The 12,387-nt window shown below is 33.1% G+C and overlaps 1 protein-coding gene across 2 annotated transcripts in view; it reads left to right on the top strand.

Moving 5' to 3' along the window:
- The window catches only part of Hgsnat (Heparan-alpha-glucosaminide N-acetyltransferase), a 42,122-nt gene extending 31,019 nt beyond the window's left edge, over positions 1–11,103 (top strand). The window contains exons 9-10 of one of the 2 annotated variants that reach the window (XR_012468431.1): positions 716–915; positions 9,920–10,058. Coding sequence is in view for 1 of the 2 variants with exons in the window: in XM_074186646.1 (XP_074042747.1) it covers positions 729–915; positions 9,920–10,238 (506 nt within the window). In the remaining variant the exon portion in view is untranslated. Of the gene's footprint in view, positions 1–715; positions 916–9,919 lie in introns of both variants that reach the window. The other variant, XM_074186646.1, reaches the window with a different exon arrangement.
- The last annotated feature ends 1,284 nt before the right edge of the window (positions 11,104–12,387 follow it).

Below are 12,387 nucleotides of genomic sequence, written 5' to 3'. Positions count from 1 at the left end.
AAGAATTCGGAACAACCCTCCTGTCCTATTGAATATCTAGTGGACTTCGAAGACTTCAGGAAATCGCTTGGTGGAAGAGATGATACATTTTCACGAAACTGCAACTGCATGAACAATTGTTTGAGTTTGGTGAATGAGTAGAAAACATTTCTATTCTCGTTCATCGTTAAAACCTCGCTCTTGAAATTCTTCGTCATGAACAACACTTATAAAATGCTATTTATGTAGCAACTGTTTCCTAAATAATATAATCCAATTTTTTCGCAAGCACAACACAGCACAACTGTATGCTGATTCGAAAGGAAGAACATATTACACAGAATCTGTATCAGAACCATTTCTCAAGCTGCAGTCGTTTCTTCCAAGTGATGAAGGGTTTTGTAAAGGGATCGATACGGCACTTTCTTCATGAAGATCTTCCACTGAAAGGTAACCAGAACCATGAGGACTTCAGCTCTTATTTGAAAAACGAGAATAACAGAGACATTGACCGTGTCAATGCAAGTGAAATCCCATACTCCAGGTTTACCGTATTTACATGGTATGAGAGACATACCAACTAGTCGTTTACCATTAACATTATAACATATGTAATGATTATTAAATTTCAAACCATTTTTTTCATCGTAGCTTAATCGGTAGTAATAGTACACACAGACACGTACAATATCTCCCAAAATTTTCTCACTCAATCGACTTATTGACATAATCGTAGTTCTTTTCTGCAGGCTGCTTGACGACAATTTTCCATACCTTCATTGGCGTGCAAGCCGGGACAACTCTGTTAGTTTATAAATCCCATTCACAACGCCTGTTGCGATGGTTCATGTGGGCTGTTGTAACTGGAGTAATTGGTGGATGCTTGTGTGGTTTTAGGAAAGAAGATGGTCTGATACCTGTGAATAAAAACTTATGGTGAGTAGCTGTGCTTTTAACTAAAACTCATATTTCTTTCTCTCGAAAAGATTTCAACACCAATTTCTACAGTTTGATTCAAAAACGTGGTAATACAATTATATAATTTTTTAGTTATTTCGAGAATTCAATTTTTCATCACCTTCTCGATCGAAAATCTTTTTCACCACGACCCCTCCTGACAGTTGTTCACATTTTTCTGCATGCCACTTGAGCGAGTTTGAAATTTAACATTGACGCTCCAATATCAATAATTTTTATTATTCATTATTGGAATTCATTTTCTTCAACTCAAACTCATCGTATATAAGAAGTATGTTACAATCATAACAGGAAATTTCGAAGAATTGACAATGAAATTATGTTTTTAATTCATTCTTCATTTACGTAAATATGAAAAACAGTATCCTACAAGCAGTTAACTATTCCATACAGTTCTAGTCTCACAGCAGACTCATAATATTGGAATTATAACAGACGACAAATTTCTCAGTTGATGTTGAAACTGTCAAAATTTCACAAAGAACTCGAATATAAAGTATGGCAATTAATTTCACAAAATATCAATATATCGACTGCCGACTGACCTAAACAGATATCCATTTCGATCGAACTTCCAGTTGGAATGGATCATTCACTGAGCATGAATGATATTCATTTCACATTTCACTGTAATGTAGGTAGTCATGAAAGTTATTATATTTTTATTGTCCCCAAATCAGATCCAATATGACCAATCGAGAGTTAAGTTGACATAACTGCTGTATTTCAAAGAAACATTAGCCAAAAATTATTGCTGTTGAACAATTCCTTACTTTCGCCTTCAATCAAAAATTTGATCACCGTCCCCTCCACTTCATACTCAGTAAATATTTTATAGGAAGTGAATGGAGAAACATAAACTTTTCGAACTTCACGCCTGTCAAAAATATTTTAAATCGGAAAAACACTTCTTGCCGGTCTATTTTTCTATCATTATAACAGAACCAAACTTCCATTCTTCCAAAATTTTTCATATTTTTCAATGATAATGGAAAAATGGGAAGCTTCTTCTCAAAAACTTGTGTCTAAAAAATATTCCCTTCTCGGATAAAAGATTTTAAATATTTTTTGACTACTGAAAATGTCTGAATATATGGGTATTATCCATTTTCTGCAGTAAGAGTGTTGATATGTCATTTATTCTGCTATAAAGTAACTTTTCCCACGAAAAACATATTTCAGTCAACGAACACCGAAATGCATTTCTTAGTTTCGACTTCCATTGTCTAATATCACATAAAATGATTTGAAGTCCCTGAAAGAAACAATGCAAATGGAAAATTTAAGAATAAATGCTGAAAATAGCAATAATATTGGGAAAAAACTGAAATTACAATGAAATAAAATACGAGCCACAATGTAAAAATAAAAAATTAAACTATTGTATAACAATTTCCAATTGAAGGTTACTCATATGCAATTTGAAATGAGAGATAACGGCAACAATGTTAAATGTTAGAACTGAATTCTTATCGGGGTCATATTTATTGTCAATGCATCGCCATTGTAAATAATTGAAAAGTAAGATGATTCCATAAAATTTTCCCCCTGTGACAAGATAGCTTCTGCATATCGATAGGATGTAAGAGCGAAAGGGTGAACCAGTTCGTTTAATACTTTGAAACATCGGTAAACTGATCAACACTTCGCAGGTCTATTATATTTGCGTCCTCAAAATACCATAACTAGTCATTCGGTTTCTTCATTATCAAGCGTCCTTATCTGCATGAGCGTAGTGTGTTCTATTTCTTGTGAAGGTGATTTTGTTTTGTATTTATTTGTTATGTATGTTCGATATTAATTTGAACATCAAACAAACATACATTTAAATAGGAAATAATAATACACAGCCTCAATTCGAACTTACTATATTCACGGCCAAATACATACTACTGATATATATATATATATATATATATATATATATATATATATATATATATATATATATATATATATATATATATATATATATATATATAAAAACATCTGGGACTTTTTACAAAGAACCGTTAAGGGTATCTTACATTTCCCCCTTTAAAAGTCGTAACCACCCGATACTATTGGCTTAATAACCAAGTCTGTCAGGTTGACTTATTTTACTACGGCGTCGTAACACTCGCGTATTATCACTAGTCTCTGATATAACAGTTTCACTATTAGTTTCTAATTCACCTTGTTGCGATTCATCACGAGTTACTACACTAATATCTTTATATACATTATTTACATCTAAATCAGAGCGTGGAATGATAGATACTGTTTCTTTATCAACATAATCTTCATTTTGTTTACTTGTCGAATTTCTTTGTTTAAGTTGATCTATGTGACGCTTCCAGATCATTCCATCTTCTGATTTAACTATATAAGTTCTACCACCACGAATAATTTCAATAACCCCGGTACACCATTCCTGCTTATCTGGTCTGAAATCGCGTACCCAAACCTGGTCACCTTCATTGAAATACGTTTTTCTGTTTCCTCGATAATACTGTTGTTGTTTCAGTTGTTTATTTTGTATTACTAGATTTGTTGAAGGCATCAACAAGTCAAATTTATTTCGCATATTCCTCCCCAATAATATTTTTGACGGAGTTTCGCCGGTAGTAGTATGCGGTGTGTTTCTATAATGAAACAGAAAACGTTGTATTATTAAATTTATATCTGCATTTTTATTTTCATTCTTAGCTTTCAGGATGGCTCTTTTTAAAATTTTAACCGCACTTTCAGCTAACCCGTTTGTTGACGGATGATAGGGAGCACCAGTTAAATGTTTCACACCGCTCAACCTTAAAAAATTTTGAAATTCATCAGACATAAAGGTGGTTGCATTATCTGTGCAAAGGTGAAAAGGTAAACCAAATCTACTGAATATTTCGCGAAATATTTTAATGGTACTAGATGCTGTTATGTCTCGCATTTGAAAACACTCTAACCACTTCGATGTTGCATCTTCTATCACTAAAAATTGTTTATTGAATACTGGTCCGAAAAAATCGGCATGCAACCTAGTCCACGGTTGTTCTGGGCACCTCCAGGTTGACAAATATGATTTAGGCGGATTATTTGAATAAACAGCACAAGAATCACAATGTTTTGCCCGATCTTCAATTTGTTTATCAATTGACGGCCACCAAACATAAGATCTTGCAAGGGACTTCATTTTTACAACACCCATATGCGAGCTATGTAATTCTTGTAAAATTGAAGTTTGAAATTTTTTTGGAATTATCAACCTGGAACCCCACATTAAACAATTTTGTTCGACAGAAATTTCATTTTTTCTGCGAAAAAATGGTTGAAATTCATTAGATGGACAGCTTGCAGGCCAACCCTCCCTAACAAAGAACAAAATTTTACTGAGAATCTGATCAATTGCTGTTGCTTGTTTTATTAACTTTACATCTAAAGGAAAATCCGATTTTTCAATAAAATTTAAATACGATATGTTACTGTTGAACCGAAAAATCGATAACCAATTACTTTCTTCGTCTTTTGAGGAATTTATGGGCAGCCTAGATAAAAAATCTGCAACATTATCACTACTTTTCACGTACACTATGTCGTAGGAAAAAGCTGATAAAATGTATGCCCATCTTTGCAATCTATTCGCAGCAAAAACCGGCAACCCTTTTTTGTCACCAAAAATTGCTAACAGAGGTTTGTGATCCGTGTACAAAACAAACCGTTGGCCGTAAATATATTGAAAAAATTTCTTTACTCCAAAAATAATAGCTAAAGCCTCTTTTTCAATTTGTGAATATTTTATTTCACTAGTAGTCAGTAACCTTGAAGCAAAAGCAATTGGCCTTTCAGAGTTATCTTTATAAATATGGGAGATTGTTGCGCCTAGAGCAAATTGAGAAGCGTCTACGCTTAGTTTAATTTTTTCCTCTGGATTGAAATGTGCCAGAACCGAGGAAGAGACCAATAACTTTTTTGCTTCTTCAAAGCTTTTATTACACTCTTCATTCCATTCCCAACTTGCACCTTTTTTCAATAACCTATAAAGTGGTTTCAAAATTTGAGAAGCATTTTTCATGAATTTACAATAAAAATTCAACATACCTAAAAAAGATTTTAGTTCAGTTACAGTTTCAGGAATTTTTGCCTTTTTAATTGCTACTACACGTTCATCTAAAGTATGTAGTCCGTTTTTATCTATTACATGACCAAGATATTTGACAGAATTTTTGAAGAAAAAGCATTTTTCTTTTTTTACCTTCAAGCCGCATTCTTGAAGTCGTTTAAAAACTTTTTCCAATCTATCGAGATGCTCTCTATCAGTCCTTCCCGTTACTACTATATCGTCGAGGAAACAGACAACTCCTGGAAAAATGAACATCTGCTCCATGATATTTTGGAAAATGAATGGGGCGCTTGAAATTCCGTAGGGTAGTCTTGTATACGAAAAAAGACCTTTGTGAGTTGTAATAGTGACTAATTCTCTAGAATTTTCTGACAATAAAACTTGCTGATAAGCATCAGAAAGATCAATTTTTGAGAATTTGTCACCTCCTTGCAACTGAGAAAAAAGATATTCTACTCTTGGAAGAGGAAAATGTTGAACAACTAAATTAGGATTCAGTGTAATTTTAAAATCTCCACACAAACGAACCGATCCGTTTTGCTTTAAAACTGGTACAACGGGCGTGGCCCATTCTGAGAATTCGGTTGGTATTAAAACTTTATTTTTAACTAATCTCTCAATCTCCGTTTCTACTTTCGGTTTTAATGCAAAAGGAACTGGTCGTGGTTTACAAAATTTTGGGATGGCTCCCTCTTTCAGTTTCAAAGAAATTTTGAATTTATTGAATGTTCCCAAATTATTGTCAAAAATTTCATTGTATTTATTGATCAAAGAATTGACTTCTGTTGAAGAACTAAGGTCAGAAAAATTCAGTATATTATAATCTAATGATGAATTTGTATCAACATGATTTTCCTTAACCTTACATAAACCTACATTCAGCATTTTCAACCCATTTCTACCTATGAGTGGAGGACCACCATTTTTTACCACATAAGTTTTTAATATATGTTTTTCACCTTCATAAAATATTTCTAAGTTCAAAAATCCCATAGGTTGAAATGTGACACCTACATAATCTCTTAGCGATAAATCGCTTTTGAACAGCGTTTTACTACTAAAATGCTTTAAATATAATTTTTCGGAAATGGCAGAATGGGCAAATCCTGAGTCAACTTCAAAACTAATTGGGATATTATCAACTCTTAAATTAATAAAAAATGGTTGTACATTTCCATTACTGTCAATATCAGTATCAAAATTACTTAAATTTAATATTGATTGATCGAAATTACAGTTATTCACAGAATTGGATTTGAAATCTGATAAATTAAAAATTGACTGATCTGAATCTATATCTGTTTGACATTCAGTTACGCTTAAATATTTGTTTGACGTCGATTTGCATTGTGGCGCCAAATGACCTTTTTTACCACATTTATGGCAATTACAATTTTTGAAAGCACAATCACTTGCCTTATGATTACTGCGACCACAAACGAAACAACATACCTTCGTTGAAAAACGTTTATTTTGACTCACCCTTGGATTCTTCAAATTATTCTTACCAGTCGCACCACTGCTTCCTTGGACCGTATCACTACGTTGTTGGTTGACGTTACCTGTCGACCTTCCTTTTGACTGGGGTCTATGAAAGTTTAGGGGATCTGCGGGCTCGTGTTTAATGCATACCTTTTCTCTGAATAAATGCTCCTTCAGCGCTGATTCCTTGGACAGAGCAATTTTCAACACTGACTTCAAAGTGACCTTTACGTCTGAAGCATCCTCTTCAAATAGCCGATCCATAATATCTTTATCAGCGATTCCAATGACAAATATATCACGCAATATAATCTGAAGTTCCGTGCCGAAGTTACATTTGGAAGCTAAACTTTTAACACGTGCTTCCCAATCACCGACACTTTCCTTTTCACTTTTACGGGCAGAAAATAATTTTAATCTTTCTGCGAAATAGGATTTTACAGGTGTCAAATGTTCATTCAGCAGTGTAACCAGATCTTCGAAAGATTTTGCTTCCAGAAGATTCGGTACACATAAATTACGCACTAATTTATAGCAGTCTTCCGATAGTGTGTTCAGAAGTATAGCCTTTTTACGCTTAGCGTCCACTATGTCGTTGGCAATGAAAAATTGTTGGAGTCTCTCTTGAAAAACCGAAAAATCAGAACTGCTCGGATCGAAGGTTTCCAAGGTCCCGAGAAACCCGAAACACTTTTGACTTCCACTATCACCTGGCATTTTTATTTCGTGAATTCCACTAAATAAAAAAAATCACACTATTTTTCCAATGAGTACGTGAATTCCAAATATCCTCGTCGCCAATAATGTTATGTATGTTCGATATTAATTTGAACATCAAACAAACATACATTTAAATAGGAAATAATAATACACAACCTCAATTCGAACTTACTATATTCACGGCCAAATACATACTACTGATATATATATATATATATATATATATATATATATATATATATATATATATATATATATATATATATATATATATATATATATATATATATATATAAAACATCTGGGACTTTTTACAAAGAACCGTTAAGGGTATCTTACATTATTAAATATATTTTATTATATTTATTAAATAGACTGTTATATTGATTAACTTTAAAATATAAGATAGAGTTGGCCGATACTTGTTTTTCAAAATATATTATCATAGATTTTCATTACATTCACACTTTATTGTGAGATAATTAGTTGACCTAGTCATTAGACTCCGGTATACATGTTCGTTGAACTCAGATATAACTGTCATTAATTAGTTCCTAGAATATTATTAGTTTCTAGGTAGATAGTAATATTTCAAAAAGCATATATAAATCAAAATGTATGTAGAATTCAGTTTGTAAGTGAACACGCTTGAAAAATCTACTGTGCAGCGAAACACGTGTTGCGGATTTGTTAATCTGTTCTGGTGAAAATCTCACAATAAAGTATTTTTCAAAATACATCAACTTTAAATTAGTTTTTGAGGTAACTAAACAACTGACAAATAGCTGAATGATATGATTGAATTTTATTATTTTATAGTATTAAGATGGATGATGTAGCAGGTCCAAGACCACTCCGTACAGTGGAAGCTGTATGTAGCCCAGTGTTCATTTTCAACTGGAATATCCGTGTCGATAATTGAAAGCATTGTACGTGAAAAAAAGGTGACTTGTATTGTGCAAGCTCTAAAAGTATATTGTCGTGGTAGAAAAAAAATTGAATTGGACGAGTACCAGAAAAATTTTGTACGCTATACCATTCATTCTTTCTTCTTTGTGAACAAAGCGCGAACCCTTGAATCCATTAGGATAAAGGTAATGGATAATGATCTAATTCTCAAAATAAGCAAGAAGAAGTTAAGGAAAATAATAAAAGAAGATTTGAAATTTATATATGCCAAACGATCCCGGAAATCTGTCTTAATAGAAAGAAAAGATATAGTCTCATGGCGACGGCTGTATTAGAGAAATGCGTTCTGCTCACAAAATGATTTATTATCTGGACGAAACGCTGGTGAATGCTGGTCACAGAGTATGTAAGATCTGGCAAGATACTACTGTAACTAGTTATCCTCAAGCATTTGTGGACGGCTTATTAACAGGGTTACGCGGACCAACGGGCAAATGGCAACGACTAATTGACGCCCATATAGGTAGCAAGAGTGGCCTTTAGACGATAGTGCACTAATTTTTTTATCCAAAAAAACGGGGGATTATCACAAAGACATGGACGGCCAATGCTTTGAAGGATGGTTTGAATCCCTTCTTCCACGAGTCGAGCCAAATTCGGTAATAGTAATGGATAACGCTTCTTATCACAGCAGATTAGTAGAACAGCTGCCAACTCTGACCACCAGAAAAGCAGACATGCACAGTTGGTTAGGACAAAAAGGAATTCCGTTTTCCGAGGACAGAGTTAAGGCCGAGCTTATGAGTGTCATTAAACAGCATCGTGACAGATATCGCCAGCATGTGGTGGATACATTAGCTCGTGCTGAAGGCATCACCATTTTGAGACTTCCTCCTTACCATTGCGAGTTAAACCCGATAGAATTAATCTGGGCTCAAATTAAGGGTTACGTAGCTCGTGAAAACGTGACATACCTATAAAGTTTATGATGTCCAACGTTTATTAGAACTCGCAATGGAATGGAACGGAAAGGAGATTGGGCTAATGCTGTAGCCCATGTGATCAAGGAAGAAGAGAAAATGTGGAGATTCGACGGGATGGTAGACACTGTTTTCGATCAAATAATAATAGATTTAAGTTTGACTGGGAGTTCCTCTTCGGACGAGTCAATGGATTCTGAAACTTCATAAGCATAACATAGGTAATTCTAATAATTATTTCGTAAATTTTTCTGTTTTTTTTTGAAGTAATGTATTAGGCATAATAAGAAAATGTAATGTTTTACCATTGACACCAGGTAGCGCCGCCTATTATAAGAATTTTTACGTAATAACCTAGGTGTTTGAATAAATAAAAATATTATTTTGGTACGCCTCTGCAGAGTTGGTAAGAGGATTATCCATTGGTCACTTCAAGTGCAACGTTGCTGATGAATTACCTTGAATTGAAAATTGTTATAGTATATTAGGACCAGATAAAAATCAAAAATTATCAACAAGAAATGAAAATTAAAAATTGAAAGATTCCAAGCCAAGTTACTTCACGACGTTTCGATTGTTAGTATCCTCAATCGTCTTCAGGTGATTCACGAGTATGGATCGTTCGTAGGCTAACACTGTGTGTTAGCCCATCTAATATCTGGAGACAATGCAAAATATTGTAGCATATTTCACATTATGCTCTATGAGTCGGTTCATTTGATTGGGATGTTTATTTAAATGATGCTTCATATTTTTACATCTTTCTGAATTTCTATTTCAGGTCTTCGTCTTTTGTTATGGTCACTTCATGTTTTGCCTTTTTTTTATTGAGCATATGCTACGTGCTGATTGACGTCAAGAACTGGTGGTCTGGAAAACCCTTCCTTTTTGCAGGAATGAATGCAATACTCATGTATATTGGGCATGAAATGACTGACGGACATTTTCCAGTAAGATGGTATCTTCATAACAATAGCGCCATTACAACGGACCCAAGAAGGACACATTTCATAGCACTCCTTTCTGACTTATGGGGAGTGGGAATTTGGGTTTTCATTTCTTTCTATCTTCATGAGAAAGGTGTATTTTTCACTATATGAAAACATTTTATGCGTTACCATGAGTACCACTCCACCAACAGAATGCCATATATTAACATGTGTTAACATGTGTGAGAAAATAACATTTCAAATAACATTTGAATGTTCGGTTTGTTGGTGAGCTGCATGAAAATCAGAAGTGTTGTATGCACTCAACAGTGCATACAACAGTTTTTCATTATTATTTGTCAAATAATTCGAAGAGATAGAAACTTCTGTTATGTGAAAAGTGGAAACGTGTCGCATAGTGAATATTCCTATCATCTATTGTTGATTTTGCTGAATGTAAAATTTTGTAGGCATCAAAACATTTTAACAGCCTCTGTATAATGGAGTTATTTTAAATACGATGTACACTTGGTCTCAAACAGGCTGTGCTACTTATTTGATCTTCTTTTAATTATATCTTCAAGTAACCAACGTGACAAATTGAATTGTTACAATATACACTACCTTGCACTGACGAGTGGCCAAACAGCCCGGAACCGGTCTGTTCCAATAATTGAAAATATATTACGGCAGTTCAATCGCCAACAGCATATGCAGGAATAACTTCTGTGGAAAATCCTGCACTGACACCTGTCGGATATAATACCACGCCCTTCGTGGTATAAGCCAGGGGAGTAGTTGTTTTCTGATAGGTGTTAGTCCATTAACCTACGGTGTAGGAAGTTGAGACTGGCCTGAACGAATTGTTCTTTTAGATAATTTGATTTATAGCCAGTCTTCAAGTATGCCCACTGACTATATATCAGTGGGCATACTTGGACATACATATGTAAATATAACTTTCCATCATGGATAGTTATATTTACATTGTTTCCATGCTTCAGACATCGCAAGCTCCTGTTAATTGTAACCAAAATCAATGAATTTGTATCAACAGCAATAAGCATAGACCACGGGGTTCCGCAGGGAAGTATTTTGGAGCCATTACTATTCTCAGTTTATATTAATGATATCAGCAAATGTAATGAATGTGAATATGAACATTATTTCGCTGACGATGCCCTAGTATCGGTTAGTGATAAAGATATATAAATAAAGCTATTAAAAAATTGAATGAAGCATTGCATAATATTGCTATATATTCAAAAACTAATAAATTGAAGCTGAATGTAAACAAAACAAAGGCTATGATACTTACTACACTATTTAAATACAGAGAATCAAATTTAAATCAAATTGAAATAAAGAAAGAAATAAAGAGGAAATAGAAAATGATAAAATTGAGCTCATTACTGAATTTAAATATCTAGGATTCATGTTAGACAATTATCTATCAATGAATAACCATTTCACCTACATACAGAAAAAAATGTCTCAACACTTAACTATGCAATCACGGATAACTGTATATAAGACAATTATACAATCACATTTTGAATATTGTCCCACTCTTCTATACACAAGTGATTTGAATAAAATGAGAACACTACAAAAACTACAGAATCGCGCAATAGGGATTATTTTGAGATGTGACAGGAGTACTCATATATATTTAATGTTAAATACTCTAGAATGGTTATCTATAGAAAGTAGGCTCACATATTTAACGATGATTTATATTTACAAAATGTTACATAACCTTCTACCCTCATATTTTGACAAATTTGTAATTTTTAATAATCAAATCCACCAGTATAATACTAGAATTAAAAATAATTTGTATGTAAATAATCAAACAGAAACATTCAACACTAAAACATTATTGTTCGAAGGATTTATTTAGTATAACAGTCTACCTGAAAATGTAAAGTCTTCTGAAAGTCTTATTTTGTTCAAAAGAAATTTATTAGACCATTTAAGAAACCATAAAGGTATTATGTGATATTTTTATTCATTTATTTATTTTTTTCAATTATCTTAGGTAAGATTACTTATTAACAAATATAACTAGATCTTTCTTGTATTATTGTATTCATATGTATATTAATGTCAACATTACTATCATTGTTGTATATTTTAGGATGTATCCTATTTGAATAAATAATTTCATATAAAAATATGTATTTTCTGAATAAGGGACATTTCTTTTGAATAATAATAACAAATTGTGATTCTTGTTTGTTTGTTTTTTTATAGGTTATCTCAATTGTTTCTCATTTTTTAAAAAATATTGAAAAATTGTCGAATGGTCATTCTCAGT

The sequence above is a fragment of the Leptinotarsa decemlineata genome, unplaced genomic scaffold, assembly GCF_025532065.1.
Source record: "Leptinotarsa decemlineata unplaced genomic scaffold, Ldec_3_MD MMD2_P_RNA_scaffold_4, whole genome shotgun sequence".
In the NCBI taxonomy this organism is placed as follows: domain Eukaryota; kingdom Metazoa; phylum Arthropoda; class Insecta; order Coleoptera; family Chrysomelidae; genus Leptinotarsa; species Leptinotarsa decemlineata.
This window is presented reverse-complemented; position numbering and strand designations above follow the sequence as displayed.